Source organism: Lepus europaeus, chromosome 12, assembly GCF_033115175.1.
Source record: "Lepus europaeus isolate LE1 chromosome 12, mLepTim1.pri, whole genome shotgun sequence".
NCBI lineage: Eukaryota > Metazoa > Chordata > Mammalia > Lagomorpha > Leporidae > Lepus > Lepus europaeus.
The window spans coordinates 12,856,324-12,879,852 of NC_084838.1; the positions used below are offsets into that span (position 1 = coordinate 12,856,324).

The following is a 23,529-nucleotide window of genomic DNA, read 5'->3' on the forward strand; positions in this document are numbered from 1 at the left end:
GCTTTATTTGCATTGATTAAAAAAAATTTTTTTTTCCTTGACATAAATTTCTGTAAAATATCTCCTGTCTTTACTCTTGGGTAAGAAAGGGTGTTTTAGTTATGATTTTAGCTTTCCTGCTTAGAGGTCCTTCTTTCTAACAATAATTAACCAGAGAACTAATTTATCCAAATTCTTCAAGCTCAGTTTATTTAAAAGGAGAGTAACTTCAAGAAGGTTATATCCATGGTTCACCGCTACCTCCAGCTATGGGCCTTTGGGGAATACTTTGTTTTTTAATCTTCATGGGGAAAAGCTGGGGACAGGAGCAAACGTAAGTAAAACAAACTCTTAGTCATGATGAATGAAAAAGTAAATTCAACAGGTTATGTTAACTTGAAAATAATTTTCTGCTTCTGAGATTAATGAATGGTCATACCCATAAAAGTCTTGGAAGCACTTGGATGTGATGAGTGGCTGAAAACAGAACAGTCTCTATACAACCGTTATTTGTAAAAACTTAGTTCAAATTCCTATTTATAAAAGCACAAGATAAACTCAAGATTATAAACTTTCTTGGCCCTTATTGCCTATTTTTTTTTTTGTGCTTAGGTTTCTTTGTGTTTTTTAATAAACTCTACACAGTCCAATCAGGGTTACTTGAGAATAAATTCTAATACCATGATTTGAAAATCTATCGTAACTACTTCTGTATTTATGAGTTGCTTCTTCACAGTTTTTAGTGTTATTATTATAATACTGCATTTTTAAAAAGATTTATTTATTTTATATGAAAGGCAGAATTACAGAGAGGCAGAGGCAGAGAGAGAGAAAGAAGTCTTCCATCCATTGGTTCACTTCCCAAATGGCCACAATGGCCGGAGCTGGGGCGATCCAAAGCCAGGAGTGAGGAGCTTCCTCCGGGTCTCCCATTCGGGTGCAGGGACTCAAGGACTTGAGCCATAGCAGAGAGCTAAATTGCAAGTGGAGCAGCCGGGACTTGAACTGGTGCCCATATAGCATGCAAACACTGCAGGCGATGGCTTTTACCTGCTACGACACAGCACTAGCCCCAATATTCCACATTTTAAACTGTCTTAAATAGTGATCTCATATGCAGAAATAATATTTTAACAATGAAAATTAACAAGAGAGTATCTAAACAAATATATTCTATATATAATACATATTCTAAACAAATATATTCATTTTTATATATGCAGATAAAATATATATTTAGTAACTAGCCAAAGGTCACACTGCTGGAGAGAGACAGAAGCAGGACTTTTAAGATCTCAATCTGCTCCTTCAGTTTTTTCTGCTTCTTCATAAACACATACATATAAATACAAAAATCTATTATAAATATAAATATGTACTTACTGTGTCATCAGTTTAGGACACTCCCATCTCTGATTTGAGATTTTATCATATGACCACTTATTCCCCTTTGAAAAACAAGCAGGAGCTCAGAGAGATTTAGGGATTTCATATTAGCAGCAGAACTGAGGCTAGAACCTGGGTCCCATGATTCTTGTTCAGAATTATTCTGAATTCCTTCCAATACACTGCACTGGCCCTTACTAAAAAGTATCTCCTCACTCTTGGTGAAAAAGAAAATAAGTGGTAATCACCATGTTATAAATATTCATTGAGTACCTACTGTGTGATAAGTTCTGAGGATATAGCAACTGGTAGAAAACAATTCTTAAAGCTTGCATTCTATTGGGAGAAGCAAATAATGAATGAATGAAACAATGAAAAATGAATAAGTAAAGATCAGGTAGTTATTAGTCTAAGGAGGAAAAAATCAAGGAGAATAAGAGGATAAAGAAATGACATGTTATTATTTAAAAGTGTAGCCAAGGAAGGTTCTCTTAAGGAGATGGGACTCAAAGTTTGAAGGAAGTGAGGTAGCAAGTCATGCAAGTATCTTGGAAAGAACATTCCGGGCAAGTTCAGTGGCCTGATCTTCTGCATCTATTGAGAGAAATCATAAAAAGCATGAAACTCTTCATTAGGATAAATTACACTACTGATGACTCAATAAGGACTGAACTATGTATGAAGGATGATTCCAGAGCCATCTTTCAGGGGCTTCTAAACACTGAATATTTGTTTTACCACTGCCACCCCTTAGGCAATTAAAAATTAATAATAAACCAAAAACAAAATTTTTAATGATATTGGAACTAAAATGGCATTTTTTTCTTCTACATTTTTCTGATCACAAAATTCTTTATGGCTATGACAAATGCCCATCCCCAAAATTCCTTGCTAAGTTCAGCTGTTACAGCAGTTGAAAGTGTTCATTCTGAAAACTGTTTGTTTTCAATTTCTAATTCCATAACTTATCAGCTGGTGATGGTGGGTAAGTTGATAGCAGTTTCCTCATCTTAAAATGGAAATAACAATAAGACCTTCCTATTGGAACAGCTCTAATGCAGAGTATGGCTACAGGAAATGTATGTTGCTATGCAACATCACAGCTGAACATGTCATTTTCTACTGTCCTCCTGCTAAGGACTAGGAAAGGGGAATTCAGATGATGATTGGATGTCTGGATTTTCTTTCCCTCTTTTACAATTTGCCTGTAAATGGGTCCAGATTAGTTGTCATGTTGGAAGACTGCTAGATGTTTTCAATGATATAATTGCTGCCAAACTGATTTCATTGTTGCTGAAGATTACTTTTTCTTTTTTATAACTTTATAAAATTTTTAATTGATGCATGATAATTTTATATATTTATGAGGGATATTCTACTTCTGAAAAGGCTTTTAAAAAGTCATAATATTTGCAGGAGCCTGCAGTTCATTCTGCCAGGTTTAGAGGTAGGTGTGCCCCAAGCCTATGGGACCTCCTGAATTAGTTAATCACTACATGCTTTTGGGTTGAAACACACCTCTGTGTAATAACACATGTAGTTCTCACTATTCAAACTAGATACTTTTGTGATATATAATTAATAATCTGGTTTATATCTTTGAGTTTCCATTTAATCAAACAGTGAAAAAATTACACATTTTAAAATTAATGTTTCAAAAGCTTGTATAGATTTACTTCCATTCCTGTACAAATCACATGAAAAAAAAAAAAAAAAACCTGAGGAGACTGTGATTGTGGACACACTTGTACTATTGACCTCAATTGTACACATAACAAGAGAGAGATCTGAATATAAAGTCCCACCTCATTCACTTACAAACCCTGTAATCTAGCTCAAACTAACCTCTGTCACTTTAAAAATAGGAATAATAACACTGCCTACATCATTGGCTTGTTATGAAGATTAAAAGAATTCTATTCAAAGCGATAATACGCCTCTGCTAGGGATAGCATCTCAATTATAGTTATTATTGCTATTGTTGTATGGTTATTAGTATTTGCTCTTCAAGGGCTTCCATCCCTACTTCTATTTTAGATACATCACCTCCCACCCTAGTTGTTGTATTTTTCTTCATCCACTCAGTACTATAATATTTCTAAGATTATTCCCTTTCAATTGATAATGAAATTAACAAATCTTATTTTGCTTAGATTGTGAAATATGCTGGTGCTTTCATATATGTGTTCTTATTTAACCCTACCCACAGCCTAGAGATATTTTCACAGGTAAATCATTTTAGTCTTAGAGAGGGATGGCGACATTACCATACTCACTCAGCCAAAAGTTGAGCCAGAAGTCAATCACTGGTGTCTAGCAGGTCTTTGTTCCATTGGGCCCCATTCACAAGTGCATTCAACACAATGGAATGTTATCCTTGGTTGCAATGGCTCTGGGAAGTGCTAGTTTTAACTTTCTAAAGGTAAATCTCAATCTCCAGCTCTTTTTCTTAATTCCAAGCTATTTCTTCTTGGAGACTATGCTAAAATGATGATGGATCACAAAAAAATTTTGTTTTAAAATGTCATGTAAGTTAAACTTTGTCTATCTTAAATCAGATCTTTTATGTGAGAGAAAAATTACCAAAAATATAAGAAAATATGTCATATAAAGATACTGAACCTTCTTTTTCCCTTGTTTCAACAGATACGTCATTTCAGCACCAAAAATATTGCGTGTTGGAGCATCTGAAAATGTTGTGATTCAAGTGTATGGATACACTGAAGCATTTGATGCAACCATCTCTATTAAAAGTTATCCTGATAAAAAATTTAGTTACTCTTCAGGCTATGTTAGTTTATCCTCTGAAAATAAATTCCAAAACTCTGCAACCTTAACAGTATGTATTTATCCTGCCTTTTCTGTACATATGCAGAATATTCTTGAGAAAATGCATTAAAAGTTTAAATATTGATAGCATATAGATTAGATCATTTATACCACTCTCTCACTGTGGTTATTAAATGAATGTCAGCCACTAATGATGATATGAGTAAAACAGAAAATTCTAAACAAAATAAATATGTCTTTTGAGCAATGCATGCAAATTTTTATATTTTTATTGGAAAATAAAAGCATATTAATGTAAAAATATTTGGATATGAATTAGAAATACTTGCTTACCATAAAACTCATTACTACAAAGAAATCAAGAAATGTGAATATGTATATTGGTCTGTAGTGCATTGCTCACAAAAATCCATAGATATTATATGTTTGTTTAAATTCCAATAGTCTACAATCATAACTTCTCAAACTAATAAAATTGTTGATTACTATAGTGAATAGTTCTTACTGATAACTCATAGTTAATAGAATGATCATTACCAAATAACTTTTCCTTCTGTTAAGATACTGTAGCATAGATTGTTTAGCAATAGGCTTGACGCTCTTTCTTATTAAAAATTCTGATGATAAATACCAGAAAAATCAAAGAACATCAGATTTGAGAAGGGCTCTGGCATCCATTCAAGCCAATATTTCTCTAAAATTAGTTCTTTACACAGAAATTAAAGTTTTTAAAGAGCTTGAAATTATATTGATTTTCTAACATTTTAGATTTATAATCTTGTTTTTGATTCTTTTTTAAAAAATTACTTGAGAAACACAGAGAGAGAAAGGGAGGTATATGCTGGTTGACACCAAAACAGCTGGGATTGGACCAACCCAAAGCTGGGAACCAGGAATCAGTCCAGGTCTTCCATGTGGGTGTCAGGGACCCAATCACTTAAGTCATCACCTGCTACCCCCAGGGTGCACATTAGCAGGAAGCTGGAATCAGGAGTGGACCAGGAATTGAACCCAGACACTCCAGTATGGAATAGGGACATCCCAACCAGCATCTTTTTTTTTTTCTTTTCTTTTTGACAGGCAGAGTGGACAGTGAGAGAGAGAGACAGAGAGAAAGGTCTGCCTTTGCCGTTGGTTCACCCTCCAATGGCCGCTGCAGCCGGCGCATCGTGCTGATCCGAAGCCAGGAGCCAGGTGCTTCTCCTGGTCTCCCATGGGGTGCAGGGCCCAAGCACTTGGGCCATCCTCCACTGCACTCCCGGGCCACAGCAGAGAGCTGGCCTGGAAGAGGGGCAACCGGGACAGAATCTGGTGCCCCGACTGGGACTAGAACCCGGTGTGCTGGCGCCGCAAGGCGGAGGATTAGCCTGGTGAGCCGCGGCGCCGGCCCCAACCAGCATCTTAATAACTAGGCCAAATGTCCATCCTGTTTAGACTTTTTAAGTTTATAAAATTTGTAAGCATAAGATTATACTTAGTTTTAGGTTTGTACATATTTTAGTAGTATTATAATAAAATTGTTTTATTCTATTATAAATAAGAAAAGTCAACCCTGAGAATCCTTTTATCCTGTAAAGGGGGTATGTTTATTTGTTTATTACTCATGTTTGAGAAACAATAATCTAAATAAATTCCAATCAAATACAGGAATTCTTTCATTAATATTCTTGAGAAGAAATGCCTTCCCTTTTTAAAAGATTTATTTTTTGAAAAGCAAAGTGAAAGGCAGAGAGAGAGAGAGGTATCTTCCATCCACTGGTTTACTCCTCAAATGGCCACAACAGCCAGGGCTGGGCCAGACAAAAACCAGAAGCCCAGAACTCCACCTGGATCTCACATGTGTGTGGCAGGGGCCCAAGTACTTGAGCCATCCTCCACTGCTTTCCCAGGCACATTAGCAGGGAGACAGATTGGAAGTGGAGGAGCTGGGGCTCAGAGAATCACAAAACTTGATACATAGCACAAACATTTAATTTTAATATTATAAATTTTTATTTGCCAATTGCTTGTTGTTGTGCAAAATTTTTTTTTAAGATTTATTTTATTTATTTAAAAGACAGAGTTACAGAGAGAGGTAGAGACAGAGAGAGGTCTTCCATCTGCTGGTTCACTCCAGAGATGGCCACAATGGCCAGAGCTGTGCCAATCCGAAGCCAGGAGCCAGGAGCCTCCTCCGGGTCTCCCACGTGGGTGCAGGGGCCCAAGGAGTTGGACCATCTTCCACTGCTATCCCAGGCCATAGCAGAGAGCTGGGTTGGAAGAGGAGCAGCCGGGACTAGAACCAGCGCCCATAAGGGATTCCGGCACTTCAGGCCAGGGCGTTAACCCCCTGTGCCACAGCGCCGGCCCCAGTGCAAGATCTTTTAAGCGTCTACTGATAGATGTGTCAAATCTTATTTATCATATGTTATGCCTTTAAAGAGTTGTATTTGTTCTATAATTTCTGTTTCTTAAAAGTGGAGAAGGACCTTAAAGACACTTGCTAAGCAATCTGAATGCAGGATATGTATAGATTTTTACTGTTTTCCAAACTTTTATCATAATCTCACATGCTTAATTCCATGGCAGTTGGTTTGTGATTAACTTTTATCCATGTTTCCAAAAGCTAAATTTTCAGAAACTTTTCTTTCTTTCATTGCTTTTTATATATTAAGTTTGCGTATCATTTAAGGTAATGGGGATCATAACAATTAAATACACAAATCATGTATCTCAAACCAGGGAGCAGAAATCATGTATCTCAAACCAGGGAGCAGAAACGTGTGATATAATACACAGTGCTCACTACATCAGTCAGGATGTTGTACAGAGGGAGTGGAGAGTGTGGGCTGATCCAACCAGCTCATTAAGTGAAAGTTTCTTGTGAGCCTCTCTAGTACTAGTTTTACTAAATGCATACAGAATTTAGCAAACATGGAACCAAAATGACCTTAGATTGCTTAAAGCCAAATTTTTATTATGATATTAGACCCTGGAGGGCTTTGGGTTAATATAATTTACCATTCTGGGTCCCGTACCACCTTTTAAATGATGAAATATGCAGGCTGAGTTTTGGTTCTAAGGAGGTTCTATGTGGCTTGTATAAAGACAAAGGATTTCATGACATTAGAATTATACTTTTTTCCATCAATATTTTCCTTCACAGATACAACCCAAACAATTGTCTACAGGACAAAATGCACCTTCATATGTGTATTTGGAAGTTGTGTCAAAGCATTTTTCAAGATCAAAAAAAATGCCAATAACCTATGACAATGGATTTCTCTTCATTCACACAGACAAACCTGTTTATACGCCTCACCAGTCAGGTAAAGTTGCCTCTTTCTTTGGGAGTGGCGGTAGGGGAATTAACATTATATTGTAAAGCTTTTTAACATCTGATATCGAGTAGAGACATATTTACAACTTATTTAAAAGAGTTTTAGTTCCTAATGACTTTTATATTTTCAAATAGCATTTTAATTTTAAATTTATACAGAATCACTAAATAAATTATAATATCAGTAATTGTATTATCTGTTCCATCAGTTATTTCTAAGTAGAAAAACTCTTTTTAAGTATTATAAAAAGTTGTGTTAGATAAACAAATGTAACATGCAATTGCAAGCATAATCTTGGCAATAGGCAAATAATTTATTATAGAGCCATGTTCATAAAAAAAGTCCATTAACTATGGAGATAATTTTCAAGTTGAGAACACAAATCCAACCATAGGGACTCAGAGTTTCAGCAGAGAATAAACTAGATCACAGAAATATATGAATGTTAATTTTTTTCTTTTTTTTTTACTTTTATTTCATGAATATAAATTTCCAGTGTGCAGCTTATGGATTACAATGGCTTCCCCCTCCCATAACTTCCCTCCCACCCGCAGCCCTCTCCCTTCTCCCTCTCCCCTCTCCCGCTCCCTCTCGCCTTCCATTATGAATGTTAATTTTTAAAAACCATCTATTTAAGAAAGTTTCTGTTAGAACAGATTCGTGTTCATGGTTCTTCTGTTAGATGGAGAAAGGGCAGGATTGTCGGTCAAAACCAAAAATAAAACATAGAAAAGTGTAACGCTGTCCAGTATGTTCACATGTTTGCAAAGCCTCCAGTGCCTTCATCTTTCTCTCATCGTCATGATCATTTGAACACATCAGAGATGGAATAATGAGATACATGTATTGGGGGGCATGGAATTTCATTAATGGTATTGTTGGAGAAATGCAGAGAAAAAGAGGCAAAACCAGCTGGCTTTGTTGAAAACCTTTGTACACAGGAGATACTTGCTAACTGCTGGCTAGTGAAGAGGAGGAGGTGAAACATGGCTACACCATTACCATTTCAGCAGGAGTACCTCTTAAGATGGTTCAGAAAAGAAAGACCTAGAGAAGGTGGGGCTGTTGCTATCAGCTTGGACACAATATCATTGCCAGAAGAGTACCATCTCTTGACTTCAAGAAGATGACTGGAGTTCCAGGAAATAGCCTCTGCCCTTAAAGGTTAGGTCCTTTTAAACCATAAAAGTGTGTCCTTGCCCCTGTCCTCCTGTGGTACAGGATACTTCATTAGGGTCATCAGTCTTTGTCCAGTAAGTATATACTCCAATACCCAGGGCTTGAGACCTTTCTTAGTTAGCAAGACTTTCCTTAAGAATCACATTATTTATTATTTCTGTATCAGTATTTTACCATAAGAAGATATAGTATTCTCATTTTTTACACTAGTTAAAAAATTATTTATTAATTTGAGAGAGAGAGAAGGTGAAAACAGACAGTGAGAGCTTCCATTTGCTGATTCAGTCCCCAAGTGCCCACATAGGCTGGGGATGGAGATGGGAACTGAATTCATGTCTCCCACAATGTTAGGAGGAACCCAGTTACTTGAGTCATAACACTGCATCCCGGGGTCTGTATCAGCAGGAAGCTGGAGTCAGGAGCCAGGACTTGAACCCAGGCACATCAATATGAGATATGGGTGTTTTAACCAGTGTCTGAACCACTATGCAAAATGCCTACCCACATATCCTTGTCTATTATAATCATAGAGAAAAAAATGAGAGAATTTTCCTCCAAATATTTGCCCATTAGAGAGAAATAATGAAGCACAGTGTTTGAAAGCAGATTCTGGAACCAGGTTGTCCGAATCCAAATTCCAGCTTGGGCTGTTATTAGCTAAGTGACCTTCTGAGAGTTACTTTCAGAACCATAGTTTCCTCAACTATAAAATGAAGATAACCATACAACTTACTTTGTAGAGTTGTTCAGAATTCCTATGTGTAAAGCACTTACAACAGTACCTAGCAAATAGCATTGTAACTACTAAAAATAATGGTTTCCATTATCATCTAATCTATAGAATAGCACAAAGCCTTATTTACACAAAAGAAAAAGAAACACTTAAAAGTAATATTTATTTGGAAGCAGTGTTTTGGTACAGCGAGTTAAGCTACCACTTGTGACACTGGTATCCCATATAAGCACTGGCTTGAGTCCCAGCTGCTCCACTTCTGATCCAGCTCCCTGCTAATGAGCCTGGGAAAGCAGTAGATGATGATGTAAGTACTTGGGTTCCTGCCACCCATGACGGAGACCTGGATGGAGTTCCAGGTTTCGACTTGGCCCGGCCCTGGCTGTTGCAGTCATCTGGGAAGTGAACCAGTGGATGAAAGATCTCTTTCTCTACTTGTCATGTAAACAAATACTTAAAAAAATTTTTTTAATTAATTAAATCTTTTTATTGAATCTGATGTCCTGATTGACACATTTAATTTGAAGATCCTTGGATGATTTTTTAGTATCAACATCTTTAGGATACAGACTTCAATCTTCAAGCCTTTATAGGATAAAGGACTTTAGAACATTGGCCCAAATCCTTCCATTTCTTGTAACCCATGCCCCGCCTTCTTCCTCAGCTTCATCCACTACCACACTGCTTCTGTTGTGTGCACACAAGGCCAAATGACCTCTTTTCTGTTGCTCTCCTATCTGTATTAACAGCTGGACAGCATTCTGTTACCTCTGCCTGGCCTGTCCTTGCCCCTTCTTTACCTCATCAACTTCTGATATACCCTAACATCTGGTCACAGAACTGTTCAAAAGAACAGTCTTTCCTGACCACCCCACCCCCACCCCAGATCAATTCAAATCTCCCCCTTCCATTCAAACCCCCTGGAATTTTCCATAGAATTCATTTAGATTGCCTGTCTCCTACACTGCCTTAGAAGACATTCATTCCTGATTGTTCACTACTTTAACTCCATGCCTGGTATAGTCTGGCACATAGAAAGCGTTCAACATTTTAGAAAATGATTTAACCACATCATTGGTACAAGCAACTTTATTGACCATGCTTTAATACACCATCGTTGTGATGACACAAACTGGGTTAGAATCTAGACAAATAATAGTCATAGAAATAAAATTATAAAATTTAAACAGTAGACATTAATTGTTTACTTATGTGCTGAGCTATGCAAAAGTTTTGTCTTTAGTTCTCAAAACAACACTATGAGCAGATACTAGTATCCCTATTTTACCATGGAGATAAGTAATATATAGAGAGATTACATATCCCATTCAGGGTCACACAAGGAAGTGGCAAAAGCAGGGATGAAAACAAAGTTTTAAACTCCAGGGCTGTGTGCCATAGTTTTGTGATGTCCTCCTCTGGCAGCTCCCCAGCAATGCACAAGCCTAGACCAGGTGTGTCTGCAAGGTAGGAAGAAGGATTTGGGTGTGAGGAGAGAAAGGAAAGAGCAAAGTGTGCAGGATTTATCCAGCTCTGTTCTTTTTTCTTGTAGTCTTAGTAGAACCAGTTTCAATGTGACTTCTCATGTAGGGATTTGCACAACACCAATCTTTTAAAAGGTGTTTGGTTTATGGTGGCAGTTTTATTTTATTTCAGTAAATTTTTGGCCGTGAAATGACTTGAATATCAGCAAAACTTAGAGATGGCAATATATGTTGGACAGAACTAGATCAATGTTGTTAGGAAACTGGGGCAGTTTTAGCCAGTGGCTGCATTGCCTAGCTACCTAAGCCGGGCTCCACCCCCATCCTAATGGGATTCACTGCTCCTGCTTCCCTGCCCACCCTCGGGCAAAGTTTTAAAAGGGCCTGTTCCTGAACATGTGCTCTCTTGGCTCTTGGTTCTTCCCTCCTGCTCTCTGCTCTAGCTCCTCTCCTCTGGCTCTCTCTCTTATACTCTCTTTCTCTCTTTTTCCTTCGCTGCCCCTTCACTCCGGTCTGTAGGGTGTTCCCCAATAAATCCTTTCCCTTACTCAGGTATCCGGTATGTTTTGCGACGGCTAACATTAATATATAACAAGTGTGGCTCAAATAGCTGTCAGTAAAAAGCTGCACAGATTTTTTGTTGTTGTTGTTTAAAAACAGAAAGAGATGGGGAATGAACAATTATTGAGCCCTGCCAATATATTTTTTTTAAACAATGAGGATCTGGTTTAATAAATAACAACAGAATACAATTCAAATCAGCCTTGTTAGTTTTCATAAGTAGAACAGTGTACACTGAATCAAACCAGTTTTTCATTACAATCTTCATCTCCAACATGGGACAACATATTAACATGGTTCCATAAAACCATGTCACTATTTTGCTACTATGAAATTCTTAATCAACAATGACCTAATTACAGTTTAACCAATTCTGAACTATGGATGTGTTCCAAAGACTTTGTTTGTAAATGTATCTGAATGAATTCATTAGGAGAAGCAGCTCTTTAAAGAAGTTCAGAGGATTCTCTTTAAAATAAAATCGCTTTAGTAATACATATTTATGCAAACTAACTTTTTCTTTCTTTTAAATTGTGTGTGGTGATGTGTATTGAATTTTTTTAAATGGGACTCCTCTCTTTTAAGGATGATTTTTTTTTTTTAAAAATCAAAATGCCTGTGTATTAAGCAGTTTTTGATGATATCAATTATTTTTACAGTAAAAGTTAGAGTTTATTCATTGAATGATGACTTGAAGCCAGCCAAGAGAGAAACTGTCTTAATGTTCATAGTAAGTATCTTATTTATTTTAATATAAATAAATAAATTTTAAATTAACAAAATAGTCCTTTCCTGAAGTGGAATACGTGAAGGAAACTTTGAGCTGGGTCTTAATGAAAAGAATTCATATAGATTCTTTTAAAACAGTAAAGACTATTCCATGGAGAAAACAGCATGAATTCAGAAATGGGGTGGGAAGAAGTACAAAATGAGAAGAGTAGATAAGCTGACTGACAGAAGGCCTGCAAGAGAACTAAACAGAGGCAATGGCAGCTCAAACGCCTTTTCTCTGTCAGAGATGACTAAAGTGTAGACATGTGCTCTTTATCCCATGTCTCCACGGTTGAGCTTGAGTCATACAGAGCCCTGGCACCACATACAGAAGAATGAATACCAGTTATTCCATGTAAGAGCTGCACCAGGGACAGAGTATTGAGGAAGCTAATCCCAGAGCTGTAGGGAGGGAGTCAGTTGGTAGGCAGTGTCCTGGAAGGAGCCCTTGAGAATGACCATCTTAGGAGGACTGTGCACAGTGGATGACAAGAACATATGGAAAGATGCTTACCTGCAAGTGTGGTTATTATTCAAAAATAATTTTACAATGTTTAATTCAAGAAAGCCAGTTCTGACCATGAATTTCAGTCATGGTAAATAATGTCAAACTTTTGAGTCAAAGCTGAACTGAACCACCACAGATAGTCCAAGAAAAGTAGAAACCTAATTTCAGTAATTTGCTAACTTAAAACAAAGATTGTGGGGAAATTTATCAGAAATTTGAGGTTTATTTAGCTATTATCAACCTCAAAATGTCTATATTGTACCTTTATTGAATGTCTGGTTAAAAAATACAGTTTGTAGAATATTTTATAAGCCTTCAAATGAACTTATATAAAAATTAGAAACAAATTTGTAAAATCTACTAGGTATTTGGTTTATTAAAACCATCAGGTTGTTTCCTTTTAGATTTTATTAAACTTTTTTTAGTTGTACAGTAGAAATTTGAACCTCTTCTATATAATGAGGAGAGATGGACAAGATTCCAAAAAGAGGGAGAGAAATGGTTTAAATGAATAGTGTTTGCCTTCCATAATACTTCATGTGTCCTCATCCTTCATATTGAATTTGAAGATAGGGATATTTGTTGGTAAATATTTTTGTAGATCAAAGATTATATAATCAGTTAAAATTTTTTAAATGTGGTTCCTGTGCTTTTGTGATTTTTATGGTTTAGTGTGTTTCCTCGAGATTCCTGTGATAAAACTTAATTCTCAGTGGGGCAGTGCTAGGAAGCTGGGCCCAGTGGGAGGTGTTTAGATCAGGAGGGCCGATTGAGGCTGTCCTTGCAGGAGTCGGTTAGTTCTCACAGGAGTGGCTTTGGTGTAAGAGCAAACTCTTTCACACATGCTTGCATGCCCTCCACTTTTCCACTAATGCATCACAAAACGAAGCAGGATGACGCACTTGTCAAACATCAGTGCCATGCTCTTGGACTTCCCAGCCTCCAGAACTGTGAGCCAAAATGCATCTCTACCCTTTATAAAGTGAAATGAGCCAGCCTCAGATATTCTGTTACAGCAACCAAACCCGAACTAAGACAAGGATGTTTGCTTTTATTCAAAGGATCCTGAAGGATCAGAAGTTGACATGGTGGAAGAAAATGATTATACTGGCATTATCTCTTTTCCTGACTTCAAGATTCCATCTAATCCTAAGTAGGTACAAAGTATTTACTAATCAAGTTTTCCCTAAAAGCATATCTGCAACTTTTTGTTGTGAAGCAGAATAACCAGTCAAATGGAGCCACCTAGTGACAGCAAGAATCTCCTGAATGTGGATAGGCAAAATCTAAATCTACTGAGGTTAGGTTCAGGTCCTGGCCAAAAAAACACCCCTTACTTTCCACACTCTTTCCATTTCTTCCATTTGGCTTCATGAGAAAGGATTTAAGAACATATTTAAATAGGATTTGATGAAATAAATATACAGAGAATACATACCTGGTATATGCAAACCATGATAGGAGTGTGAGATACAAAATAGAAATGAAGATTCCATAGTCCCTACTTTGAAAGAACTTTCAATAGAGCAGGATGAAAAAGACAAGGGCATTTGTAAATGGCTACCATACAACCTTAAAGCAAAATCTTTGTGTTCATTTTTTTCTCTACCTTCCATAAAGGAGTTTGTAGTTAATACACTGTACTAAACTTTTCTGAAAATTTTAATTGAAATTGGGGGTTTTAAACAATCTGGATAATTTTAAAAGTACTTTCCTTGAAAGTACTACATGCTCTATAGTACAGCATGGAATCCATTGTTGCATCACTATCACCCTTTCTCCAACTGTATCTTGTGCCACTTGCTGCACGATGACGTATTGCGTTCAGCCATGAGGTTCTGCCATGTCCAGCACTCACGTACCTCAGTACCTTTCCCCACGTTGTCCCCTCTGCTTAGCCTGTGATGTACCCTGCTCTTCACAAGGCTGGCTTCTTCTCATCTTTAGGACGCAGGGTAAATGCTGCCTTTTCAAAGAGGCAACCTAATGTGGTCCCTCACTCTCTTTTCCTCTCCATCTAAACACCACGTGTATCTTTTTCATGACACTTATCTCAGATTCATATTTATTTATTATTTATTTGCTTGCCTTTTTATTCCCCACCAGATTATAAACTCCTGAATGGCAGGGCCCTTATTGGTGTTGCTCATTGTTGCATCTCCAACACTTCAACACAATGAGCACTTGATAAATGTTTGTTCAATTAACGATGACGATGATAACCATAATATTAGCATTTATTGATTCTATAACCAATCTGCAGACATTGGTTTTCCCATTTCACAAAGTAGATTAAGTAACTTGCCCAAATCAAGCCTGGTAGCAAATGGAAAAGTGAGAATTTGAATTCTCGTGGGGGAATTAACACTAGGAAGCTAGCAGTTTTCTATCTTGTTCATTTTTTTTAATCTCTAGTGCTTAGTCTAGTGCTCAGTAAATATACTTGAATGAAGGTTGTTGATTAAACAATTTTCCTCTTTAAACAAATCGTACTTTGTCTCCAGCCATAATTTCATTTATGTAAAGTGGTAATTTTTTAAAAGGTTTATTTATTTATTTGAAGGTCAGAGTTACACAGAGAGACAAGGAGAGGCAGAGAGAGAGAGAGAGAGAGAGAGAGAGATCGAGATCTTCTATCCATTGGTTCACTCCCCATTTGGCTGCAATGGCCAGAGCTGAGCCGATCCAAAGCCAGGAGCCAGGAGCTTCTTCCGGGTCTCCCATGCAGATGCAGGGACCCAAGGACTTGGGCCATCTTGTACTGCTTCTCCAGACCAGAACAGAGAGCTGGATTGGGAGTGGAGCAGCCGGGACTTGAACCAGCACCCATATGGGATGCCAGCACTGCAGGCAGCAGCTCTACCTGCTACGCCACAGCACCGGCCCCATAAAGTGTTAATTTTATCATCCAGGCACAAACTTGATATGTATTTCATTTTCTTAGAGACATACTTATGGACTTTGTGCTATTCTGTGGGTTTTATATTGTGTGAGCATAATTTTGCTGCATCATTAAGTAAACTCTCAACTGTCATAAGCTTTTAAAATCTAAACTAATGACCATATTAGGATCAAATACTTGCAAAAATAATACGATATAGGAAAAATGAATTACTGAGCAATATCTTTTTCTTGGAAATGTTAATTATTTTTGTTTACTGCTTAAAAATCTGTCACATATAAAATATATTACTTAAACTATCCATCTGTATTATTCCATCTTTAAAACAGTAATGTATTATATTTCTTCTGGGTGAATTAGACATGCTTGATGACATCTGTAATGGTAAATATGTTGCTTCCACAGATATGGTGTGTGGACAATTAAAGCTAAATATAAAGAGGACTTTTCTACAACTGGAACCACATATTTTGAAGTTAAAGAATATGGTAATTTTTGACAATTAAAAAAGTTTACCTATAAAAAGTTAGTGTTCTTGCAATAGTTTATTTTCATTAATGTACTTAATGCAAGTCCATTCCCAGATGAGTCAGCCTGTGACTATGGTTACTAGCACTGCTTGGGAAGTTGTAGAGTGGTGGTTGTTTGAATACCTAGATACCAGCACACCCATCCTTGCTAACCAGCTGTGACCATGCGGACTAACCTCTCTGGACTTGTGTTCCTCATTACAGAGCTGAAAGAGATCCAGTCCCTTAAGGAGCTTGAATAGCTGAGGTCTTTTCTAGAATGATGATTGTAGAAGAAAGGCAGTCAGAAGAGATAAGTGAGACCTAGTAAGACTAATAAATTATTTACGGAAGTCTCACAATCAATTAGTGACAGAACAAACATAATTCAATTTCCTTAACCTTAGTCCAACACTGTTTTCTTTCTAGATCATAAATTCCTAATAAGTTAATTTGAAAATTTAATATAGTCTTATTTTGAAATCAACCGTATTAATGGATTAATAATTACCATATAGCTAATCTTTCAATTTCTTATAGTAGTTTGCCAGAGTATCTGTGTGCTCTGCTATCAAATTTAACTATCTTCTACCTAATGCCATTTTTTTATTCCCTCAGGAGACACATAGTAATATGGAAAACAGCAAGTACACAAATTTTAACAATTAACAGGGAAAACTATAAAATAAATTTGTTATGATGAAAATCAGCCTTAAAGATTGCAGGCTCCCTGTGGCATACAATCCTAACCAATCTTCCTTCCTCAAGGTGTTTTTGCTACTTTCTGTACAAGTTGAGAATTCATTCACCTCTCATTGTCTGTAGCCACCCTCACTGATTCCTCACCAAGCTCCCTCTAAACTACTGCAAAGCCTCCTAACCACTCTCTTGCTTCCAAACTATCTCACTTGCTATTAGCCCAAACAATCTTCAAATAGAAATGTTGTGTTGTTTCACACTGAAAAGTCCCCAATAGCTCCTTATTCCTTTTATGGAAAATCAAAATTCTTATTTTGAGCTCTTCCCGACTTACCTCCTCTTCAGCCTCATTTTATAGCATCGCTCACCTTGTTGCTCTCGAGCTCCGGTGTCTGTACCTGTGATGTTCTGTCTGCCACAACTCCTACACACGTTGCAAGTCTCAGCTTAAGGCCATTTACTCAGAGAAGTGTCCCCTGACTTCTTTTTCCTAGTTATGATCCCCGACACTTTACACCAGTGTCTACACTGCAGTGTAGGTATTTGCGTATTACTTATATCTTTCCTCCCTGCTTTACTATGGACTCTTTAAGGACAGTTTGTGTCTGTCTTTTTGACTGATATATCTGTGTTGATAGACACATGCCTGCTACATGGCAAGCATGGAAGAGCTGTTTCCCTGCAATTCTTGGCAAGAACACACTTGCTTTAATCTTTTTTTTTTAAGATTTATTTATGTTATTTGAAAGTCAGAGTTACACAGAGAGAGAAGGAGAGGCAAAGAGAAAGAGAGAGGTCTTCTATCAGCTGGTTCACTTCCCAGTTGGCCACAAAGGCTGGAGCTGTGCCGATCTGAAGCTAGAAGCCAGGAGCTTATTCTGGGTCTCCCATGTGAGTGCAGGGGCCCAAGGACTTGGGCCATCTTCTACTGCTTTTCCAGGCCATTGCAGAGAGCTGTATCAGAAGTGGAGCATCTGGGACTTGAACCAGCGCCCATATGGGATGCCAGCCCTGCAGGCAGCAGCTTTACCTGCTGTTCCACAGCGCCAACCCCATTTGCTTTAATCTTTAATAGCATGGGGACACAACCCTCAGCAATAAATTGCATTGTTCTTTTACTCCAGTAACCATAAATCATGTGAGCAAATCTGAAGTCAACTTGTCCACAACATCAGGTTCACCTAATCACTCAATTTTCTATTAACTATAGTGTGGAGTAATAAAATTAGAAACCGGAAGCCCTCTGAGTTCTTATAAAGAGAAGACAGTGCCATTTCTACAGGTTAAACTGTTTTCTCTTGGTCGAACAATTTTATAGATAATCATAAGCTGTTTCTTTCTCACTAACATCAGAGTTTTGTGCTGACACTTAGAGACTGGATGGATTTTATCTAATAACACAGAATTTTCCTTTTCTATTTTCAATTTATAAACATTTTTAAGAGTTATGAGATGGGAAATGTGCAAAGATAAATAGAGAATGGTCTTTGGTGCACACTCTAGTGGAGGAACTAATCTACTGCCTGTGATAAATGTTATAATCAAAATACAAGTGAACTGCTCCTGGCACATACAGGATGCCCTGACTGCTGGTGGAGCAGGAAGGCTAACCTGAGATCCCGTAGTTGTTGTCCTGGATGATGAAGAGGAGGAGGAGCGGGAGGAGGGGTTGTTTTCTTGATTTACAGCTTGTTCAAGTATGGTTGTTTCCTCTGCTTTAAAGCTACTCTAATTTAAATGATATCACTGTCTTTTTATTTTTATTTGCAGTCTTGCCACATTTTTCTGTCTCAATAGAACCAGAAAGTAATTTCATTGGTTATAAAAACTTTAAGAATTTTGAAATTACTATAAAAGCAAGGTAAGAAAGTTCATTTTTTCAACTTACATTGAATGCCAACTGTGTTTGGGATTAATTACCTGAAGTGAGATTTATGATTTATTAGCAAAGTCTTTCATGGTTTAATGGCTGACTGATTGAAGAACATCTTGCCAGTAGTTTATTTGCTTATTCTTATTTTAGCTTTGTTAGTAATGCACAAACAGAAAAAAAGGTCTTAAAAAAAGGTCCTAAACTCAGTGTGCATGTTGGGAAGTCACTGTGAGTTAGAACACTGGTACTGAGATATTTAAGCCTTCACTTGTCTTTTTTTTTTTTTTTTAATAGCTTACTCAGTCTTAAAACACACACACACACACACAATTTACAAGTCTGCTGGGCAGTTCTACTGATCTGGGCCAGGCTGATGTCCACAGGGCTCACCCGTGTTATCTACAGTCAGCTGGGGATGTCACATGGATGGGAGTGGCTGGCAGTCGGCTGGAGTTAAAGTGACTAGGCCATGTGTGTATGTACTGCTCAGCAGGCTAGCCTGTAGCAGGAGCAATGCTCAAAGACAAAGAATGGAAGCATGGGCATCCTCTGGAGGCCTAGGCTTGGTATTTGGCACGTCTTCACTTCTACCACTATCTTTTGTCCAGAGTTACAAGGCCTGCCCAGGGGAATCAGTCTCTTTCCATAGCCTCTAGTATACTCAAGGAACTGCAAATGTTGTGGCCACTGGAGAGGTGAAGCATCAAAATTAGTTTTGCATGCAACCGGTTCCAAGAGGCTAGGTCATTTGAAAATGAAATATAATGTGGTTAATAACCAATTATACAACTATATGTGCCAAGCATTTTTCTTGGAACTCTGCATGTATTAGCACATTTAATCTTTATAACAACTTTGTGAAGTAGACACTTTATGACTCTGTTCATAGTACAAGTGAAAAACTGAAATGTTAGATAATTTGCTCAAGATCACACAGCGAGGATACTAACAGCCTCTCTGGTTCTGGAGTTCACGCCTGTATGCTAAACCCTGCCCTGTATCACTTGTCTGTTAGCATTTGCTCTGGAAAATATTGTCACTTGATTTTAACCAGAATAAAATGTTCACTTGAGAGAAAATTATAGAAATTGACTTTTTGTAATGGAAACAACTTATTGTTCAAACCATGAATAAGGAAAATTACTCTTTTTTAAAAAATATTTTAATTTTATTTGTTTGAAAGACAGAGTTACAGAGAGAGGTAGAGACAGAGATAGAGGTCTTCCATCCACTGTTCACTCCCCAGATGGCCACAATGACAAGAACTGCACCAATCTGAAGCCAGGAGCCAGGAGCTTCTTCCTGGTCTCCCATGTGGGTGCAGGGGCCCAAGGACTTGGGCCATCTTCTACTGCTTTCCCAGGCCATGGCAGAGAGCTCGATCGGAAGTGGAGCAGCGCCCATATGGGATGCCAGCGCTTCAGGCCAGGGCTTTAACCCACTGCACCACAGTGCCAGCCCCAGAAAGTTATTCTTGCTGTAAAGTATTATTGGCTATGCACAATAATTATATTATTCTTACTTTAATGTTAAACTAAAATGGAAATATGAAGTTTGAATTTTTTAAAAATTGCTTGATACTTCTGTTATTGGACATACTCCTTTTAAAGGCATAAGAGACAATAGGGTGTAGCTCCTCACTGTTGTCATAATCTCTGAGAAACTAATGTGGGCTGTGGGAAAGAGCCCTGGAGCTGGGCCTTTTCATCTCCCAAGATCAGCCTTCCCAGGTAACACAGTGTAGTAAAAATCCATTCAAACTCCAGATTTCTTATTGTGACCCTATGGAGATGAAATGTAATAGTGGATGGAAGGCACCTTAAAGCCTGTCGGGGGAGGGGGGAGGTTTGTAATTTCAACTGTTACATTCTATTTGAATCTCATTATTGTAGCCATGTTAGCTAAACAATTTTATGGTACTGTTTGACAGATATTTTTATAATAAAGTAGTCTCTGATGCTGAAGTTTTTATCTTTTTTGGAATAAGAGAAGACTTAAAAGATGATCAAAAAGAAATGATGCATAAAGCAATGAAAAGCACAATGGTAAGATGTTAAGACACATTCACTAGTATCTAAAAATGACATGAGAAATTGAAAGTTACCTCTAGTAAAATCCTCTAGTCCATGCCCTTGTTTTATGTGGGTGCAGGAGTTGAAGGGTGAAATCTCTCACTGACTTTGCGATAATGTCCCCTTTCCTTGGCACCAGCTTCCCTTGCCATTTGCTCTGGTGCCATCTCCTCCCTCCTTCCCTCTTGTTACTGTTGCTCCAATTTCTTGCCACAGATTTCCTTGCCTGGCATCTCTGCAGAACTGTTTCTTCTACTTGGGAATGTTCTTTCCTTCTGTCCCCTACTGCTTCTTTGTTGTCTGGCCATACGATCTTCTCATTCAAGTTTCAGCATTGATACCCTATCACTGGGGAGCCATCTCAATTTCTCTAAATCAGGGTAGCCGGGCCTACCAGCTACTCCCCAAGGCCCCAAGCCTCTCTGTTGGGAGCATTTTTCACTCTTTATTACAGTGGCTCTCAACCATGAAGGGCATTTATGGCTATCACAAATGGGAAATAGGTGCTACCGGCATTCAGTGGGAAGAGGCCAGGGATGCTGTTAAATTCCTACAATGCACAGAACAACCCCTCTGCAGCAAAGAAATATCCTTTTTTGAATGTCACTGAAGCTGAGGTTGAGAAATTCTTCTATATTGGAATGTTTTATTTACTTTTCGTTCACTTTTGACATTAAATTCCTTGTGGGTCTGACTTGTTCCCATTATCTGCCCATAGACAATGTTGTTCCATGCAGAGAAGGGGATTTGTAAATATTTGTGAAATTATGTGTCCATGGTTAAGGGCTGGTGGCTGCTCGAACTGAGGTTAGAGCCCTGTCTCCTTTTCCTTTTTTTTTTTTTTTTTTTTTTGGTGTTCTTTACATTATGTTACAGATCATATGGGTTCACTTTTGTTCACTGTTGTATTCTTTCTTGAAATCATTTTAAACTTTAAGAGAGAGACAGGGAAGACAGACTGACATCTTCCATCTACTTGTTTGCTCGTTCTCCAAATGCCCACAACAAGCCAGGGCTGAAAGCCAAGGCTGAAAGCTAAGAGCTGGGAACATAATCCATGTCTCCCACATGGGGTGGCAGGGACCCAACCACTTGAGCCATCAACTGATGCTTCCCTGGGTGCACATTACCAGGAAGTTGGAATCAGGAGCAGATCTGGGACTTGAACGCACTCTGATATGGGACACAGGCGTTCCAGCAGTGTCCTTACCACTTCGCCAAGAGCCTGCCCCTCACTGATGCATATTCATGTGGTTTGCATCATAAATTATCTAGCTTCTGCTTTTGTAAAAGACAGTCTTATTTACCGAAGACAAATTAAATGCCTTTTTAAAATGCCGATTTCTGCCCAAAACATTGAGATTTAGAGCTAAATAAAATAAAATGCTTGGCCTCAAATCAGTTTTAGAAGAATACATAAGATAAAATCTGTTTTACTGTTAAATAGTATGACTTACCCTGTATCCCTTTACCCACCATATACTTTTAAATTAGAGTTTAAATTTGTAAATAGTGAAGTACAAATCAAACACCATAAAACCCAACAAACCTTTAGTTAAGGACAGAAGAAAGGAGAGAGGCCTGGAAAGATGGATGCTGGCTCAGAATTTAGAAAAAGACGTCATTGTCAACTAAGTACCAGAAAGATCTGTAGGTCCATGTGTTATTTCCACATCTATAATTCTATACAAATAAATTGGAAAAGAATGCCTGGGCTCGATTTTGGACTCAGTCCTTCCCTTCACTGGTGGTGTTCAATCCATCCTCTGACATTTGCCTTAAATTCGCAGGCTCTTAGAAGCAGATTTTGTTAATTTTTCATTATAAATTTTCTGAAGTAACCCTTGCATTTTCCCCTTTTAAAAAGTTGATAAATGGAGTTGCTCAAGTCACATTTGATTCTGAAGTGGCAACTAAAGAGCTGTCCTATTACAGTCTAGAAGATTTAAACAACAAGTACCTTTATATTGCAGTTACAGTCATAGAGTCTACAGGTAAGTCTGTGTGTGTGTGTGAGAGAGAGAGAGAGAGAGAGAGAGAGAGAGAGAGAGAGAGATCTGCCACTCTGCCTTTGGGTTCCTAGTCCCAACTGATGTCTGAAGTGGTTCTGCAGGCTCTCTGGCCTGAACATCAAGCATACCAGTCTTCTCACCTGGTGAGAATCAAACCCAAAATGGGATTATTTATGTAACATACTATGCAAATGAAAAGTAATAGTATTGCTATAGTTCTAATCTCCATATCTGTGCAGTGTTGTACTGGAACTAAATGCTTCCTTCAGCCCTTTCCAGCTATACTATTCAGGAATTCTATTTGAAATTGAAGGTAGTAGTAAGTCTCTAAAATGAGTATAGTAATAGCATACACCTCATAGGGTTGCAGTGAGGATCAAAGAGCCAAGATATGCAAAACCTTTTAACAGTACTTGTCACATAATGAGTGCCATATAAGTGTTACTGCTCCTCCACTCTCCTCTTCTCCCTCCTCCTCTTAGCCTGCTTTATACTTCCCTCCTCTTCTCCTTCCTCCTATTCCTCCTCCTCTTCCTATCCCCTTCTCTCTCTCTCCTCACCAGTGTTTCTCCTTATCCTTCTTCTTTACAAGGGTCCGCCTACGACTTCCTTAATATCATGTCCAGCATTCTCAACACATCCCAGTTGTTTTAAAAGTTGTTAGTTACCCCTTCATACTGAGTCAAATTGTCTTGTTTTTGGTATGCCTTGATTATTAATGTTCTTTGTATTTTCAGGTTGATATTGAACC

General features: G+C 37.9%; 1 protein-coding gene across 1 annotated transcript in view; it reads left to right on the plus strand.

Moving 5' to 3' along the window:
* Positions 1-208: 208 nt before the first annotated feature.
* C5 (complement C5) overlaps positions 209-23,529 on the plus strand; it is an 86,394-nt gene continuing 63,073 nt past the window's right edge. The window contains exons 1-9 of the mRNA XM_062207652.1: positions 209-313; positions 4,012-4,204; positions 7,301-7,463; positions 12,092-12,162; positions 13,773-13,864; positions 16,019-16,101; positions 18,592-18,682; positions 20,625-20,739; positions 22,634-22,760. Coding sequence (XP_062063636.1) covers positions 249-313; positions 4,012-4,204; positions 7,301-7,463; positions 12,092-12,162; positions 13,773-13,864; positions 16,019-16,101; positions 18,592-18,682; positions 20,625-20,739; positions 22,634-22,760 — 1,000 coding nt within the window. The 5' untranslated portion in view covers positions 209-248. The remainder of the gene's footprint in view (positions 314-4,011; positions 4,205-7,300; positions 7,464-12,091; positions 12,163-13,772; positions 13,865-16,018; positions 16,102-18,591; positions 18,683-20,624; positions 20,740-22,633; positions 22,761-23,529) is intronic.